Source organism: Tetrao urogallus, assembly GCF_951394365.1.
Source record: "Tetrao urogallus genome assembly, chromosome: 19".
NCBI classification, from domain to species: Eukaryota; Metazoa; Chordata; class Aves; order Galliformes; family Phasianidae; genus Tetrao; species Tetrao urogallus.
The window spans coordinates 2748593-2767712 of NC_136832.1; the positions used below are offsets into that span (position 1 = coordinate 2748593).

The 19120-nt window shown below is 49.9% G+C and overlaps 2 protein-coding genes across 2 annotated transcripts; both read left to right on the top strand.

Moving 5' to 3' along the window:
• Positions 1–521: 521 nt before the first annotated feature.
• On the top strand, positions 522–3220 carry ATP6V1G1 (ATPase H+ transporting V1 subunit G1; the record flags this gene model as incomplete). Its single annotated transcript, XM_079544836.1, has 3 exons — positions 522–603; positions 1059–1159; positions 3047–3220. The coding sequence occupies 3 exons, from the start codon at positions 522–524 to the stop codon at positions 3218–3220; spliced, it is 357 nt and encodes a 118-aa protein (XP_079400962.1).
• An 8670-nt stretch (positions 3221–11890) lies between these two features.
• TMEM268 (transmembrane protein 268) lies at positions 11891–18227 on the top strand (the record flags this gene model as incomplete). Its single annotated transcript, XM_079544689.1, has 8 exons — positions 11891–11996; positions 13053–13162; positions 13864–13974; positions 14453–14602; positions 15546–15656; positions 16441–16521; positions 17047–17220; positions 17955–18227. 8 exons carry the CDS (start codon positions 11891–11893, stop codon positions 18225–18227), a joined length of 1116 nt encoding a protein of 371 aa, XP_079400815.1.
• Between the last annotated feature and the right edge of the window lie 893 nt (positions 18228–19120).

Consider the following 19120-nt stretch of genomic DNA (forward strand, 5'->3'; position numbering starts at 1 on the left):
GCCATGGGCTGGCTGCCCCCCCTCAGTTCAGGCTGCCCAGGGCCCATCCATGGCCTTGGGCACCTTGAAGGATGGGCACCCACAGCTCTGGGCAGCAGTGCTGGGCTCTCGTTATAAAGTTAAGCATTAAGCTGTGCTTTTTGCCTGGCGACCCTGCACAGCAGGGGGGTTGAAACTCGGTGATCATTGCGGTCCTCTTCAACCCAGGCCATTCTAAGATTTTACGGATATATTAACCACACGTTAAGCACTGCAGCGTGCTGAGCTGCCGCACTGGTTAAAAGCCACGCCATTAAAACAGAAATAAAGGAATCCGTTCGTCGCCTCGCATCTTCCGTCCGTCCCACAGAACGAACGGGGCACAAAAGCAGCCGCGCAGCGCCGCGGGCAGGGGGCGTGGCTTTGAAACGGAAGGGGCGTGGTCTAACGGACGTAACGTGGTGTGGGCGTGGCCTAGCGGCATGGTCACGTGACGCAGTGACGCGGTGACGTCAGACGCCGGCTGGGAGCGGAGGGTCGCCATGGCGAGCCAGTCGCAGGGCATCCAGCAGCTGCTGCAGGCCGAGAAGCGCGCTGCCGAGAAGGTGGCCGAGGCCCGCAAGCGTGAGTACGGCTTGTGGGGCTCCGGGAAGGCCGGCTCGGGCCGCGTCAGGCTTGCCGAGGGCTCTGCGTTGGGCTGGGCCTCAGCGTGCAGGAGCCGGTCGCTGTGGCTGGCCCTGTCGGTGGCTCTGGCAGGGTGCGGTGGGACGTTCGGAAGGGAAGTTCGCGCGGCAGCCGGTCGCTTCTCACCGTTGCACAGCTGGAGCGAAAGAAAGCTGGGATTTCACGTTCTTTCTGCTGCTTGGGGTCACCCTGAGGTGCTGCGTGGTCGCGTGAGCGAAGCCAGATCCGTACGTGGTCTCACATGTCTACTGGATGAGCCTCCAGTTGTGGCTGGAGGAAGCTCATTGCTGAGTGGGGTTGGCAGGGTTGTAGCTGTGCATCAGGTAGCTGGAGCAGTGTGGAGAAGCAGGCTGGCAGCGCTTTCTTTATTGTGTACGTGTGTTCTTTGGAAACAGGAAAGAATCGGAGGCTGAAGCAGGCAAAAGAAGAAGCCCAGGCAGAGATTGAGCAGTACCGCCTGCAGAGGGAGAAGGAATTCAAAGCCAAGGAAGCAGCGGTTAGTTCACTACATCACTCTCTGTTACTGCCCTGCCCCCTCGCTCTGAGAGCTGCCCTCAGCATGGAATGTGTTGCCAGAGGTCTGCTTCCCTTCTGCTGATACACGGTCACATGTTGGAGAGATCGGTGGAAATGAATCAGAGCACGGTGTGCTGCATCCCAGGAGCTGGGAATATCAATTGGCAATGAATTAACTTCATAAACTCGTATACTGCCTGGTGCCCTGATGGGTCTCCCTGTCCTCAGACCTGCTCTGTGTAGCAATGTCAGAAAACACTGAGCAGATTCCTCGTCTGACAAGCAGATTCCCATCATGCTAACTTGGTAGGAACTTACTTTGGAGACACAGCTCTTTCCGAAGTTGTAAGGCTTGTGCTCCGCTCAGCAGTTTTGCTTACTGTTTCCCATTCTCCTTTCATTCTGAGTAAGAAGAGCCCTCAGAGGTGCAGAACCAAGGGCCTTTTTCGTGATGAGGGCTGTAGTGCAGGTAGAATGTTTCCATTTGCTGTGTACACTTGCTGCCATTTCTTCTGAAATCTTCAGAAATTGATCTAGCAACTCTGCCCTCTGTCTTTCTTCTAGTTAGCACACCACATCCTCTGTTCTCCTGTGTAATTACTTCTCCTGCCAATCAGTGTAGATTAGTATTTTTAAAGTCATTTGTTAGCTTGCTTCACTGTGTGTGTGATAGTGAGCAATTCCAAACTAAAAAGTGGAATTTGCTGCTTGACAGCTGGTTCTGTTTTACTTGTTCTTCTCCAGAGAAGTTTTTGAATTCAGTCGCAGGGTATTACTTGGCTCAGCTTTTCTGTGCCCATGTTTTCCCCACTGTATAATCAATGAATGTACAGATGTTACAATTATGAAACATACCAGAGAGCTTGGCTAAGCAGTTATTATACCAAAAAAGAACAGACAGAGTGCTTACCCATGTCCTGGGCTCGCTGTAAAACTCCAAAGGAGGGATCTCCAGCAGAGATCCTTCCCCACTGGCAGTCAGCTCTTAAATGGGTCCAGGAGAGGTGCAGCCAGGCTCCACCCCTTCCAGCAGCACAGGTGAGTTGCCTTCACCTGCTCTCCCAGGGCTGACTCGGTGCTCGCCTCAGGTGATCAATCAGAGGCTCAGGCTGTGATTCAGCAGTTCCCATACACCCACTTATAACAGGACTTCTCTTGCCCTTGCTTACTGGTCAAGGGAGACACTGTAAGCTACAAGAGACTCCTTGGGATGCACATGACCTGGACCACAATTGTATTTAGGAGCCAGGTTTCTTGAAAGATTCTCAAAATACGGAAGCAACCAGGGTGATCTGAAGTCTGAGCTTAAACTAAATCACAAGTGTTACTTTATTTGTGCTATCTATGATAGTAGTGCACAGGGCTTCCCAGTTTCAATCACCAGTACAGCATGACATTGACTTAGAGTAGTAGAACAGCCTGGGTTGCAAAGGAGCACAACGCTCATCCAGTTCCAACCCCTGCTGTGTGCAGGTCACCAACCAGCAGCCCAGGCTGCCCAGAGCCACATCCAGCCTGGCCTTGAATGCCTGCAGGGGTGGGGCATCCACAGGCAACCTGTTCCAGTGCCTCACCACCCTCTGGGGGAAAAACTTCCTCCTAAAACTTCAGGCATTCCTCAGAAGCTCGTGTTCCAAACATGATAATTACTGAGTAAGAGAAGATAAAAGATGTAGGCTGTTATGATAAACTAGGACATGTTTTGTGGGAAATCTGAGAGGACAATCCAGGCATGCTCCTACTTCTTCCAGCACAGTTATTTCCTCAGCAGACATAGCTGAGATGCAACAAGGCAGTCCAGAGCACCAAAATATTGAACCAGTGTTTTCTTTGCACGTAAGCTTTCTCTTCCCTTTGCTGTTTGTAGGCACTTGGATCTCATGGCAGCTGTACTACCGAAGTCGAGAAGGAGACCCAGGAAAAGATGAGTGTAATCCAGCAGAACTTCCAGAAGAACCGTGAGCTGGTCCTCTCCCAGCTGTTGTCTCTGGTGTGTGACATCAAACCTGAAATCCACGTGAATTACCGCATCAACGGGTAGTGCAGGAAGGAGGGATGAGGGTACCAGGAGCGCTGGCAGCAACATTTGAGCTTCAGGTGGAACGTGCAGCTCACAGCCATCCTGTAACTGTTCTTCTTGTAAAGGTGTTAAATTATTTCAGTGAGTTGTAGGTCATCAGTGTTTCATTGGTTTCTGTTAGTTTCTTTCTAGATCGAGAGCTTATCCAGACATTAAATGGACACGTCTCAAATCTGTGCTAAGTATATATTCAAGTTGACGGATTAATGCTCCCTGTTTTCTGGTTAGTATTCAAAGAAAGGCTGTCCTCTGAGAAGCAGAAAGCAGACCTGAGTCTCTAATCTGGACCTATGTATTCTTGTTCACTAAAATGCATTTTTTCAGTGTGTTGTTAGCATTTGTGCAAGGTTAAACTTCATAAGAATTCTCTGGCTGTACAGTGCTGGCTGATGATGTTCAGGTGCTTGAGTTTCTCTGTCTTGAATATCCTCTGTATATTCTGCTGTTAGCTTGAGTTACAGGTCTGGCTCTATGACACTTGAAAGTAAAAACCTCTACTTAACTCAAAAGTCTCTAATCAGTCTTCTTGTAACAACAAAATTGTTCTGAGAGTACCAGCAGGACTCACTGTTGCATGAAGAGTCTGGGCTCTGGAGAATGAATATCAAGTATTAATAAGAGAGCAAGAAATAAAACAAATGTCTGAAGGTCACAGCAGGTAAGTTTAAAATCCATTACAGATCTCCTCCTCTTGGCTCCAGTCTGATGCTTTACCTGCCAGGTTGTTCCAAAAGCCTTCAGGAACAAATGTTCTTTGAACTATTAGGAGAAATAAAACGTTGCCAGTTCAACAGTATAGTTTGATAGCCAGGCACTGTGCAGTAATTATCCTTCCCTGGTGGCTGCTTGTTTATACCAAGGTCATGTAGCATCCTGCTATTCCCAGAACAGTGTGAAATAAGTGTTAGGGCTGTCCATGCCTCACTTCCTAGCTCTTTAATCAAGAATACACACAAATACATCATGAGCTTTTGTTTCAGCAGTTTATTCTGTCCCAGCAGAATATTAAAATATAGCTTTGCTTTCTTATTTTTGAGTTCAATTTAATACTTTTTGCACAGAAGAGACCTCAGTCAGCACGAAGTGGATCAGAGCTGCAATTAATGCAGTTGCCAGTCTGAGGAGGAAGCCTTGCTGCTGTTTCTCAGTCAAAACATCCTGGATTTTTGCAGACCTTCAGTGCAGCACTGAAAAGCCTCTCAGACCCGCAGGGTAAGATTGCAGTTGGGAGGGAGGAAAGCAGGATGGATGGAAGTCTTAACAGAGGAACAAGTATCTGCCTGCAGTCGTGCTGTGCTACAAAAGAGAACGCTGTGTTGTCTCCTGTTGGTTTTTTATGTTAGCATATTTTATGTTAGCATACTCCAATTCTTAAAGGATCTCTTTAGGAATTGAGGCTATTAAATGGGTTGTAAAAGTGAATCAAAAGCTCCTGTGAAGTAGAATCTGTCAGGCTGGGAACGCGCCAGGTCTGTGCAAGGAGAACAGAATCAAAGCACTTTTAATCAGACTCATCTGATGGCCAGAGAAGGGCTGTGGCCTCATAAAAGGTTGCAGCCATGCTAATTCTAGTCTGTCCTTTGGAATTGAAGCAGTTCCTCCTGTTGAGAACAGGTGGTCAGGCTGCAGCACATTGGTGCTTGTGAAAGTCCTGGTAGCTCCAGGCTGTAATTAGCAATTTCATCCTGTTTATCAGTAAAAGGAGACTTTGTCTGCAACAAGCACAGCGCTGCCTCCGCTTCCTCACAGTTCCTAAGTTTCCCTCTGTTAAATGAGCACTTTCTGTTCTTACCCTCCGCAGTGAGGAAGATCCAGAAGGAAAGGATGTGTAAAATTCTCCCCAGATTATTCCCTCCCTGGCAAAACAGCACATGAAGACCTTGCCTTTAAAACATGCAGAAGTTTCAATGCTTGCAAGAACATCAATTTTCTGTAATGCTTCCCTGAAATTTACCCGTTGAGAATCACCTGGCTGTGTAAATTCACACAAAAGCATTTCCATGTGCTTCTCACTGGGAAATCTGGCTTTGTTTGTGATCTAGATAAGTTGCTTTAGTTCTTAGTTAGAAGTTCTTTAATCTTACAGTGAGGTGTAGTGGGAAAGGAGACCTTATGTGCCCAAGCCAGACTGTGCTGAGAATGCTCTGTGGGGAACAATTTCATACTGGCAGAGGTCTGGAGTTGCTCGGTTTCTTACCTCTATGGTCTGATTTTTCCAGCTTCCTCCTGTTCTGCAACAAATTTGGTTAAGAAGAGCGAGGCCTATCCTAGCTGCTAGTGCAGATCTGCCTCCAGAGTCCCACTGCTGCTCTGTCTGCGTTGTCCCTGGCAAATGTGACCCTAAATGCAATAACCCTATGTGTAAGAAGTTGGAGCTTGCCTTTGTACCTCAAAAAGGGCCCAGAAGCTGCTTTAAGCATATATAAAACTGTCTGATTCTTTTACTTTGAGTTCTCATCCCTGGAAATATGGACGAATTGCCTGCTCAGTCCTGGTGCTGTATGGAGGTAAAGAGCATTCAGTGCATGTGCTGTTCTGGTCATGCAGGATCAAGTGGGCGACTGGCTGTTTTCTCATGGTTCAAATGAGCATTTTCCTTGGATGAAATGGGCACAATCAGGAGATCAACACAGCACGATTTGCTAATGGTCGCATTCGGGTTCATAAGCAACGGTCGGAACTTGGATTTTTTTGTAGGATTCCTTTTCAGACATTGTATAATCAACGAATGTACAGATGTTACAATTATGAAACATACCAGAGAGCTTGGCTAAGCAGTTATTATACCAAAAAAGAACAGACAGAGTGCTTACCCATGTCCTGGGCTCGCTGTAAAACTCCAAAGGAGGGATCTCCAGCAGAGATCCTTCCCCACTGGCAGTCAGCTCTTAAATGGGTCCAGGAGAGGTGCAGCCAGGCTCCACCCCTTCCAGCAGCACAGGTGAGTTGCCTTCACCTGCTCTCCCAGGGCTGACTCGGTGCTTGCCTCAGGTGATCAATCAGAGGCTCAGGCTGTGATTCAGCAGTTCCCATACAGACATCATGCAGGCCTACATTAATAGTTGATGTTTTTCATTTCTAAAACATCGCTGAGAAGATCTGTCATCTGTACTATGGGGAAAGCACCAGATGGACAAATGGTTTATTAACACTGAAATACCAGCGTCATCTGGACAGCTTAACATTGCAGTACGAGGTGCAATTAGGACACACATTTGTGCTGCTTGAAGCCTGAGTTCAATTTTCAAGGCTTGCTCGTGCTGATGGAGCTTGCTCCCTGCTCAGCTTGCGGTGCTCAGCCTGAAGGTCAGCATCTCCTTCTCTCTGCTGCCTGTTGCAGGAGTTCTGGCACAGGTTGCCCAAGGAGGCTGTGGATGCCCCATCCCTGCAGGCATTCAAGGCCAGGCTGGATGTGGCTCTGGGCAGCCTGGGCTGCTGGTTGGTGACCTGCACACAGCAGGGGGTTGGAACCGGATGATCCTCTTCAAGCCAGGGCATTCTATGGTACTCCAGATAGAGAACCTCCTGTGTGGGACAGGCAAACTGGGAGGAATTGGGCAGTGGCAACTGTGGGCAGGTGGACTGTGGTCTTCAGTTGTTGCCCAACACCAGGGGTTCTCGCACTGGTGCAGATTAAGATGGAAAAACCTGAATCATCTGATTCCAGCTGAGGTTTTGGCTTGCAGGTCTCAATAGAGAAGTCTATTGAGAACCCTCAAGATCAACATCTTACTGTAAAAAAGCAGTTCAAAATATTCCAAGAAAAAAAGGTGAGTCTCATCTTTCTTTGAGGCTGAAAGGAGACAACACTAATTTCATGCAGAAAAGATTGTATCTCAGACCGGCATAGGAATAGAAAATAAATAGGTATTAAATTACATTTGGCTGTTGCAAAGTAATCTAATAAAGCATCTGCTGAATCAATAGCCAAATCATTATCCAAGGCACACAGCAAGCATTCTTTTTATTGTTTTTTTTTTTTTTCCTTAAATTCGAAGCATAAGAAAAAGGATTTTGCATTACCATAATAAAAAGAAGCAGAGTGCTTGAAGTCTCCACAGGAATAAGGCAGAAAGAAAAGAGCCACACTTTATGCAAGTGTCATTTTCTTCATTTGAAACATGTATTTTAGGAATATTGTGAAATGGAGATTTTGCATTTAATGACTGTCAGATCTGTCAGCTTTGCTGAGCTGCCTGACAAAACGCAGCCTGCGGAAGAAGGCTGTGAGCAGGGAGAGGGGAAAGGCAAGATGAGGCTCTCAGCAATTCTATTCACCTAATTAAGGCTCATTGGGGGAAACAAACCAAACAGCAACAAACTGAGGAGCAGTTACCTGCTGAAAATGCAGTTTCATTGAATAGAAGGAGATCTGCTGTGTTGGCTGCTGCTCACGGCTGCAACTTGCATGGCAGGGACTGCAGCTGCTGTTTGCAAGCAGAGCACTCCTGGAATCGGGTTCTCTGTAATGTGTTCATTAATGCAGCGCGATGGAATAAGGAGTACAGTTATATTTCCAGGACACCAAGCTGGGAAGAGAAATAAGCAGCACAAAGGGTTGAATTACAATTTAAAATGATCTTGAGAAATGGGCTAAATGATCTAAAACGGACAGCATGGAACTCCCAGAAATAGAGAAGTGCAAAACTGAACTAAAAGTGAAACGAAGCGCACGGAACAGCTGATAACCTCTGTACAGGTTGTGAAAATTTGGGTAAACCCCCCCCCCCAGACACAGAACTGGCCAACGCTTTATTTTTGAAACGGAGTTGTCACAGCACAGCAATGCAAATGTCTTGTGGCAGATGGAGGTGAGGAAGAGATTCGTTGTGGTCTTCTTTGGCAGATCTCCACTTGCAGGGCTTTGCTCCTTGCTTTGCAGGTGGGGCAGCTCCACAGGCTGTCAGCTGTGCTCCGTGCAGCAGCAGCACTGCTGGGATGCTGCCAGCGCCCCCCGTCTGCTTTGCAGGCAGAGTTCCTGATTTCTTCTTCCTTTTCCTAGCTTTCCAAACGCCTTCTCAGTTTACTGATTGACTTTGTGTTTGCTTTGTAACTGCAGTAATTGGTGCTGCTCTCATAGAATCATAGCATGGCCTGGGTTGCAAAGGAGCACAGTGCTCATCCAGTTCCAACCCCCTGCTGTGTGCAGGTCACCAACCAGCAGCCCAGGCTGCCCAGAGCCACATCCAGCCTGGCCTTGGATGCCTGCAGGGATGGGGCATCCACAGCCTCCTTGGGCAACCTGTGCCAGTGCCTCACCACCCTCTGGGGGAAAAACTTCCTCCTAATATCCAACCTAAACCTCCCCTGTCTCAGTTTAAAACCATTCCCCTTTTCCTATCACCATCCACCCTTAGAAGCAGTTGTAGCCCATCCTGTTTATATGCTCCTTTCAAATATTGGAAGGCCACAATGAGGTCTCCCTGCTGCCTCCTCTTCTCCAAACTAAACAAGCCTCAACCTTTCCTCATAATTCAGAGGGCTGAATTTCTATCTCCTGGCTGCTTAGCGCTAAACTTTTGGTGGGACCATTAATAGGAGGAACAGGAATGTTACGGGACATCTGTGCAATGCCTGGATTGTTGTCAAGGCCGAGTATGAAATATACATGCTGTTGATTGAAATAGATTACTCACTGAATGCTTTATTGGCTGTTCAATGAGATGAGCGCATTCAGGGAGCTGGATGGCTGCAGAGCTCAGCAGAACAGCTGCACTTGGGTTGTTTTTTGCCCCCTCCCACCTTGGCAGGGTTGGCTGTGTTGGTACAACAGGGCGAAGCCAAGCTCAGTGCACACATAGAGGCACTCCTTGCTCAGCCAGGGGTGCGTGTGAGCAGGTAATGAGGGCAGCTGCTCCCAAGCCTGTTGCCCTCACTGAGCTGTGCCTCGGGCGCTTTGCAGGGAGATGATGGTGCTCTTTCCCAGCACTTGGATCACCCAATTCTACCGTGCGTGGGCAAGAAGGAGAAAGCAAAGCCAGATCTGGTGAGGAGTGCTTGAGAAGAATGCAGCCTTGGTATGGGTGGGGATGGGAGCTGAGCCTCGAGCTACCAACGTCGGTGAGAAGATGGGTCTGATATTTTCACCACCTGGGTGATGCTATGTGTGAGCCACCAGCTCCCAGGGAAATGATATCTCGTGTGGATCAGCGGTTTGAAGGCAGTGCTGCTCGCCGTGCAGCCACATGATTTAATGAACACTTTGCTCAGCAGTGTCTGGAGCCAGGAGGATTGCAGAAGTTCAGCCCTCCCGAAGTGGAGCGGGCTTTTCTCCAGGAAGTGTGCACACATGGCGCAGTGAAGCATGGCAGGATTTGTTACTCTTTTTTAACTGTTCACTAGCAGTTGCTCTGATATTTGACTGACTGAATTCCCAGCTTTTGGGTTCCCTCCAGCTTTTCTGTGAGCCCCAGGAAGGTGCACCCCAGCCTTCTCTCTTATGCTGTCTCCCAAACCTGTCTCTTTTGGCCTAGAAACCACAGTGCTTTGGGAAGGTCCATCTGGCTGTGAATCCCATCCTGCTTCCATTCTCTGGAGCACAGTAGCCAGCAGGAAACCTTCTCTTCCCTCAGTATAAGAGCAGCCTCCTGTTGAGAGCTGGGCTGAAGTTCCCACCCCGTTATCTCCGTCTCTGTGCCTTGCTGTGACATCTTGTGCTTTGCTCAACATCATCCTGGAGATCTTTGCTCACCCCTTTGGATTCCTCCAGCCCCACTGCTGATGCACGGCACTGACTCAAGTATTCACCACGGCTCGTTTGATGCAGCTTCAGGATGTGTACTCACTGAACCCTGGCTGATGGAGAAGGAAGAGCAGAGCCTTCAACTGTGCCAACTGCTCCATCCGAAGCCCTCCTTGAGTCCAGCTGTGAACCCTTACCCTCCAAAAAGCAACCTGAGCTCCTGCAGCGGAGTCTGTCCCCGATGGGGAAACAGCTTAGAGAAACTCTAGAGGGTTAAAAAAAACCACAGCTCTGAAACGAGCCCGGGGGAAAAGTCACATGCACAGGGGAGGTTTTGCAAGTCAGTGCTTGTGGCGCGGGGTGATGGGAGCGCAGAGCTGCGGGCGCTCGCCTGCGCTGTGCATCCCAGCAGTGGGACCTCCCCAACCTGCAGGGCACAGTGATGGGCGGTGCAGGGCAGTGAGGAGGAGGAGGGAGCAGAGTCTGCACCCCAGGAGCACGGCTGGATGAGGTATGGCTCCGGTGGGCTCTCCGTAGTGAGGACGCAGCAATGGGGCTAGGTTGGCTGGGGCTTGGAGAGGTCCGTAGGGGCAAGGGGGCAAAGGGAACGGCTTTGTGTTAAAATAAGAGGTGCACAAAGATGCAGAGCCCTGGGGAGCGCAGGTGGGGAAGGCTTTGAGGGGCCAAGCTCCATGCACGGGAACAATAAGAGGCAATGGAGCCAAGTGAGGTCTGTGCTGCACAAATGGCTTAAAGCAATGCTGCTGTTGTCTCTGGGCTCGGCTGTGATGGGGAAGGCTGTAGCTGTAGAGCTGCCCTGGATGCTCCCACAGAACTCAGCATGGGTGCCTGGGACAGGGAGCACTGCTTCAGCTCTAACTTAATGTGATAGCTTGTAATTAGGCTTCCCTTCTGTCTCCAGCACTGAGTGGGCGCTGAGGCCATCCCTGTGCACAACACACATCTCTTATGCAAAGTGCACCATGTTTGGCTTCTTCAAGTGTTGAGTTTCCAGCCTTTGCAGTTATTTTGTTCCTTCTTTGCAACCATACAAACCTTTTGTTTTGCTTCCCTTGCCTCAATTTCCTGTCTGACAGTCCAGGCTATCCTGGCTTTGTGCAAAGGGGTGATTGCAGCAACAGCCATGAATAACAAAAAAAAGCAGCAGTCCTTTTGGAAGGAGAGCTGCTGAAATGTGATCCTGGGCAGTGTGCTCTATTTGACTGCTTGAAGCAGGAGGTTTGGACTGGGTGATCTCAAGGGGTCCCTTCCAACCTCAACTGTTCTGTGATGAGGGATCCCCAAACCAACCTCCTGATGCAAAAAGGTGGAGTTAAGCTTAAAATTAAACGATAGCTTTGTCAGCAGAGTTGCAAGAATGGAAGATAAGTAAACTTCAAAGCCTTCCATGCACTTGGTTTGCATAACCACCCGCAGATCCTTGCAGCATTCCCTGGAAAACCCATGGGAACGGCAGCTGCTGTGGGGGTGAAGATGAGCAGAGCTCCCCACGTTGCTTCCTGCTCTGCTGCTGCTCTCCTCTGCTTGAGCGGGTGCACAGTTCTTCCTTATCTGCACCATTTCCTTCCTGTGATAGGGTATTCCTGTAATCCAAATAAGCAAGAGGAAAGCCTGTGCGTATTGCACTGTTAGCACCTGCATGGTGGTAATATCAGAGAGCTCAGCATTCTCACCCTTTATTTGCTGCCTCTGCAAGATTTTTGAATTCTTCTCCTTCCTCTTTTCGGGGCTAGAAAATGCTGCCATGCTCATGGGAAGCAGAATCTCCAGGAAGTCACCAGTGGGAGTCTGAGTGAGGATTTCACAGCCTGGTCCCCGGTGAGGAGAGCGAGCTGCCTGCTGCCTGGTGCTGTGAGATAAGGGAGATCCGAGAAACGCTGAATTGCTGGCGCTACGGCACAAAGTTCTTAAGGAGCGGTGCCTTCAGCATGGCCTATAAAAGCCAGGATGGTGGGATTGAGAAAAACAGCTCGCTTTCCTCCGTCCTGTATTGTAAGAGTGATTCGAAGGAAGGATCCCCGCAGTGGGTGAAAGGTAAGTGAGCAGGGTTGGACCGGAAAGTCCTTCAAGATTCTCTTCCAACTTCAGCTGTTCTGCGGGTCTGTGAGCTTGCTGGTGACTGAGGAATGCAGTGCTGAGCAGAGCGCCAAGCAAAACCTTAAATTGTTCTTTGCAAGTGAAGAAATCTTTGGGAAGCTTGACCTGTGCTTTCTGAGTGCCTCTCCTCCCCATTAACTGAGTGCTGCCTCTGCAGCAGTGCTTCTGAAGCAGGGGCTGAACGCAGTGCCATGGATGGCCTTGTTTGCACTGTATTCAGCAGTTCTGTTCGTGGCACCTCCTGTGCTCTGCTTTCACAGCACTGAAGCAGCTCTTGTTGCTCCAGCAGAGGTCACAACCTGAGCTCCTCTGCATATTTTGGGTATCTGAACTCGGTACCCTGGCATAGTCTTATGCCAAGCACCTCAACCAAAGCCATGGAGAACAGGAGAGCCCATCCCAAGGGCTAAGGCCATTTGCTTTCATTCTTTCTTCATACTCATTACCTCCACTGCTAAATCTGGGGATTAACTTCAGCAAAAAAAGTAGGACATTATTATCCTGGAGATTCTGGATGCATCTTCCCTTCTTGACTTGAGGCAGTCACACCCTACTGTAATGCAATTGCCTCAGTTAACTTGGCACCTTCTGTACCTGAGCAGTGAAGAGATGATGAGGATAGAGGATGAAAGCAGGGCAGAAGGGAAAGGGGAGTGCACGCTGCCCTTGGGCCAGCACAGCAGCCTGGGGGAGCACTGTGCTGTGCCATACAAGCAGCCCCAAGGCATGGGCTATCCCCAGAGCTGCAGAGAGGAAGGAAAGCTGGATGAAACGTGTCAGTGAAATAGGAGCTCATGTGAAAACACCACTTTCTTGGCCCTCATTTCTTCCTGTTGGCATAGCTCAGCTTGTATAAGCTCTAGGGGAATGCCATCCATTCGAAGTACGCCGTGGCAGTCTGTGTTGTCAGCCTTCCCTTCACCACAGGCTTCTGAGCTGCTGGCATTAAACCCATGCCAAAGCCATGCTGCTGACCTCTCTGGGTTTTTGCAGAACCCTGCAATGGCCAGGTGCTCATGGTTCTCAGCATGGACAACACCTGCTCATCTGCCTCCTTCGACATGGAGCTTTGTGCAGAGAAACTCCAGTCCCTGGGGGTTCAGGTAAGCTGCTCACCTGTCATCCCCCCTGGCGGCCCATTGGAGTGAATGCTGGCTGGGTTGACACTGTTTGCACCCAGATCATGGAGAGCTTTTTTAAGATTTTTGGTTTTTTTGTGGGGTGTGAAGTTGGTTTGTTTCAGTTTAACTTCAGTCTATTCCTCATTGACTTCAAGACAACTATAATCACCTTGGCTTAAAGCTCCGTGAAGAAACCCATTTAGCGCAGGTACAGCTGAAGAGCATGAAAGCACTCCAATGTGCTAGAACATCCCTGGGACAATCTGTCTCGTCCTTTGCCATAAAAACAAGCTTTTTCTCTTATGACTTTCCCTGCCCTTTGCAGGGAGACATCGCTCACTGCAAACGAAGCATGCAGCATTCTGGTCAATGACAGCCGTAGGGAGGAGGCTGGAGTCTGAGACTGTGCCCTCTGCACACACTGGGTCTGCAAGGCAGGCTGGGCCCCACCAGACCTGATTGAGCTGTTCTGATGGAGCTGAGGGCCTGGTGGGGTTGGGGAATGGCTGTGCCCCAAAGGGCAGTGGGGGCTGCACAGCTCCCAGGGCAGTGGGCACGGCTCTGGAGTTCAGGGAGGCCGTAGGGTTGTGTAGTGCTGCGTGGAGCTGGGAGTTGGACACTGTGATCCTTTGGGTCCTTTCCCTCTCAAGGCAATCCATGATTCTTGCTCCTGGTTCCCTGAGCAGGCGGCAGCGGGTGAGTGGAGGAGGCTGATCGAGGAGGCAGTCCTGAAGCCCGAAGTGAGGCGATACCTCTTCTACAACTCCAGGGCATTCCAGATAGCCATTGCTGTGGTAAGGATGCTGGGCGCTCCCTCCGTTTTCCTGTCTTTTGCTTTGTTTTTAATGGAAAGGCTGAGTTTGATAGTCCTTAGCATCCTCCTTGAGCCCAGTGTCCATCTCCCTTCACCACCCTGAGTGCTCTGACACAGGAGCTTCCAAAAGAGAGGGATTATCACAAGTGTTATCAATATTCCTCAGTGAGTGCGTAGCTTATCTAAATGGAAGAACTCAACTGAAAACGTTCCTAGATATGAATCATCATTAATAATTCAGTTTGTCTTTGATGATTGGTAACTTTTGATGATAAACTAGTTCTCAGTCCTTCTAGACCCCTCTCTCCTTGATTTATTATTGCAAAGAGCTCATGCCCTCCTTCACTCCCCGAATATCCCAGACGACTTAATTAATTTATGGCAAGGTCTCTTCTTCCCTTGACTTCTCTCACTTCTGAAGTTTTACAAGAGCCATCCATCTCTCCGGGTTCTCACAGATTTTCTACATGTCTCTCTGGATAAACATTTACACCACGGTCCAGCTCTGCTCCTTTGGGCACTACTGGGAGGCCAGCGTGCTGGTGACTCTGGCTGCTGTGGCTGTCACTGTGGCTGTGATCCTGGTCATCGACCACCGCCAGAGAAAGGTGAGCTGACCCAGGAGCGTGGGGAGTGAGTTCCCTCCCACTGAAGTGCTGGGATCTGCAGCTTTGGTACACGTCCAAAGGAGGGCAGCAATGCTGGGGAAGGATCTGGAGCACAAATCTGATGAGGAATGTCTGAGAATTTTCAGTTCTGCAGGAGAGGAGGCTCAGGGGAGACCTTACTGCCCTGTACAACTCCCTGAAAAGAGGTTGTGGTGAGGTGGGGATTGGCCTCTTCTCGCATGTAGCAGTGATAGGATGAGAGGTGATGGCCTTCAGTTGTGCCAGGAGAGGTTCAGGTTGGATGTTAGGAATCTTTTCTTCTCCAGGAGAGCAGTGGTGCATTGGCACAGGCTGCCCGGGGAGTGGTGGAGTCACCATGCCTAGAGGTGTTGCACTGAGGAACCGTGGGGATGTGGCAGTGAGGGACACGGTTAGTGGGGATGGGTTGGGATTGCGTTTGGTGCCCTTAGGAATCTTTTCCAATCTTAATGATTCTGTGTGGATGCTCCATCCCTGGGAGGTGTTCAAGACCAGGTTGGATGGAGCCCTTGGCAGCCTGCTCTACTACCAGATCTGGAGGTTGGTGGCCCTGCCTGTGGCAGGGGATTGGAACTTGATGACCTTGAGGTCCCTTGCAATCCAAGCCATGCTACGATGCTATGATTCTATCTCCTAGATGCATATGGGGGATCATGGTTAGCAGGGGGAGGACTGAGTATTTTTAGAGCTGGCTCAGAGATCTGGTTCAGGCAAGGGATGTTGTAGCTGGGTGTCATAATGCCTAGAAAGTATGTGTGAAAGTAAGAAAGGGATGCTCAAAGCACCTGCTGTTGCTGGGAAAAAGCAACCATTGCACAGCTCCCACTCCCACGGTGGTGAGCAGCCTTGAGCTGGGCCAAGTTTTGCCACAGAGCAAGTTATTTTTTCCTGCATTCTTTCCTAGATAAATATGAATACAGATGTACGGCTGGCAGCTGTCAATGAATTCTTTATCAAACACAGCTTAATTCTGGGGATTACTGATGTCCTGGATGGGCCACACAGCATCCTACAAGTATCCTTTCTGTGCAGAATTTTTCCTAGCCCCTGAGCAGCCTGATCTGGTGAGGGGCAAACAGTCCATAGCAGTGGGGTTGGAACTTGATGATCTTTAAGGTCCAATCCAACCACACTGTGATGGGGAGAATGTTTACTGATGTAGTGATCCATAAGGCTTTACACAGGGTGGGATTTCTAAGGTTGTTTTCTTCCTATTGGATGGCGTGGAGAAGTGGGTATTTTTCTTCTCCCATCCATAGGCATTGAGATATACCCAAAGGCCACTGGGAAGAGTCTAAATGACTGAAGTGAAATTAGTCCTTGGGGCAGACAATTATTCCTGAAATTGTATTACGTTTACATGGCAATGATGAGTCTTATTATGAGAATCACAGCAGTGTGCCTATGGCAAAAACAAACAAACAAACCACAGAAAAGTGGAGTCCCAGTTGTGTTGTTCCTTGCAGAGAGGAGCTAAGCCAGCAGCATCTGAGTGTCTCTGCTCTCAGGAAGCAGCAGGGTCTGTTGTGACACAAGGGGAAATGGTTTCCAACTAAAGGAGGGGAGATTTAGATTGGATATAAGGAAGTTTTTTACAGTAAGGGCAGCGAGGCACTGCACAGGTTGCTCAGAGGGCTGGTGATGCTCCATCCCTGCAGACAGCCAAGGTCAGGCTGTTGGGGCTCTGAGCACTGCTGGAGCTGTGGGTGTCCCTGTGCAATGCAGGGAGTGGGACCTGATGGCTTTTAAGATCCCTTCCAACTCAAACCATTCTATGATTCTTAACCTGCTCGTCCCAGCTGTGGTTTGTGCACTTCAGCCCCGAGCGCTGCCTTCAGTCCCTGTCAGCCCACATCACAGAGCTGCGGCAGGCACAAGAGGTAAATGACAGCAGGCACAGCCTGTGGTGGCACAGCCACCCTGTGGCCTGTCTCTGCTGGAAACTGGGAGCTGGGCAAACTGGGAGGTGGACAAGCTGCATCAACTGGTGCCCAGTGTGGCAGGAATTTATTTAGGACCTGTGGTGTGAGCATAGCTGGGTGATCGACTGCGCAACTTTCGGTAAAGCAAAGTCGCCAAGGGTAAATGCTGAAGGCAGGTGTTACTGTCTGAAATAGCTGACACCTTGAGCTGTCCTCTTGAAATAATGAGATAGCCTGAGGAATAAATAAGCACCGCACTGGGTACCTGGATGGGAATTTCGTCCTCTTGGCCTTCGGAAAGTCTCTTCCTTTTTGTGGGTGCATAGATATCTAAACTCTACTGGCCAGTTGTGGCTGCAGGACAGGAGGTGAGGGGGTACAACCCCCACATCTTGTACTTTTCTTGACTCCTGGGAGGATAGTTTTGGTAGGAAATCATGTTCTTTGTCTCCTTGCATCCCCCAAACTGTCCTTCTCCTGCAGCTGGGCTGGCGGCACAGGCTGGACCAGCTCTGTGTGGTGATGGAGGTGGCTGTTCCTGCAGCAGAGGACACTTCGTGCGAGGAATCACCTCTCCTATCTGGTGGGGAGAGCTTCAAGAAAGAGTCCATGATGTGCAATGAGCTGCTCCACCTCATCCCTGAGGGCCCCCCAGAGGTAATGAGAAATACCCTCCTATGGGCAGAGCACCTCCTGGGCAGGTTGCCTCCAAAGCTCGTCCCAGTAGACATCACCTATGGGGTAGAACAGTTGCAGACCTAGAGGTCCCCTCATGCCTTATCCAGTCCTGACAGTACTAAGCAGTTCATGCTTATGGCCTTGATGCTGTCTGTTACGGGCCAGACGTTTCCTTCTGGTCCCTATTTGGAAGTAGATGTCTGCTAGGACCTGGTGCCCATGTCTGGGCCGAGTATGGCCATGCTGAGCCCTCAGCTCTTCCATGGAACATGCCCTCAAACACTCGTGCCATGCTGAGTGACAAATGCGTCCTCATTTCCACTCAGCAAGAAACTTCAAAAGAGATTATTCTGATTTATTTCTCAGTTTTCTGCTTGCTGTTACTAAATGAATTCAGTGCAGGTGACATCCCTGTTGGTAGAAGCTCTCCAGCCACCTGATGGCAAAAAAAAACAACACCCAAGAGGAGGTGATGGCAGAACAGGAGGGTCCCCGAGCAGCCTGGCTCCCAGCCACCCCATCCCAGCCTTGGGCTGGCCTTGCTGCTTGCTCCCAGCCTGGCATGTCACTGTCCTGGGGACAGTGTGACAGCGCCGCTGAGCAGAAGGGGATGTGGAACAGTTATGTATCCGTCCTTGGCTTCTGTCCTGATTCTGTCGGACAAGAGCAGTGTTTGAATGAGGCAGACACTGACCCTCTCGTGCTCATTCCAGGTGATGGCCCAGCAGCTCCTGGTGATCTTCAGTGCCTGCTACGTGCGGCTGCTGGTCAGTGGCCGGCTGCCCCGTCCTGTGCTCTCTGGGCACATGGAGGGCAGCAGTGTGCCCTGCCCATGCCAGTTCATCCAAGCCTCTGTGCTCAGCACAGGGCGCTGCTGGCTGCCGGGCAGAGGGCTGCGGGGGACTGAAGGGCAAGCACAGCAGTGTGAAGAGGCAGAGAAGGCTGTCACCACTCATCCCGGACTCTGGAAGAAGGAGTGGAAATAGGACTCTAATAAAGCACGCAAACTTGCCATGCATTCGTTACTGCTGTGCTGTAAGCCCACAAGCCATAGCAGCGGGGTGTCACCGGTTCGCTGTGCACAGGGGTGGTACGAACCAGGCTCTCAGACTCTGTGCTTTGGCTGATTTTACCTTCTTGGAAGCAGTCTGAATGCAAAGTCAGTGTGAGCACAGTTTGTTTTCACAGTATACAAATTGGATTCACTGCTGGGATGCAATGGCTTGTGCATTAGCCACGTGAAGTGCTTCTTGGTACGGAGTGCTGCTTGGAAAACCTCCTGCTGGGTCAGCATGAGGGAATCAGGCCAAGCTTAGAGCACAGGACTCTCCAGCAGAGCCTGAGGAGGAGACAAAGCTCAGCAGCTCCCATGCTGTGTTCTGGACACCACCGTTGCCCCCACATCCCAGAGAGGGACATGGCATCCCCAGGGAGGGCTGTGGTGTCTGCAGGGATGGATGCAGCCTCTCTTATCCACAGCGACAGGGGGCTGCCATGGACCCTTCATTACTGGTAGCTGAGACAGCTTCCCTAGTTGCAGTAAGCACCTAGCAATTAACTGGTGTTAAGCATTGAGAAAAACTTAGCTTTAATCAAAGGAGGAGTTTGATTCCTCTTGCTAATGCACCCCGGCACCTACCATGCTCTGGCCTTATTGCAAGGCAGATGGTTAATGCCTCACTTTTCCTTCCTGTGCTCGTAATTAAAACATCAGTGATGAGAGACATCCCTTCCCCCCTCCCAAGGATGCAGTTGTTATTCTACGGGAAGTGTGATATTCTGGAGAGTTTACAGGACCCCCAGGCACACAGCTCCCTGGTACATGGCAGTGCATTCTGTTACCAGCAGAGTGCCAGGTGATGTGAAGTCACAAAGGTCC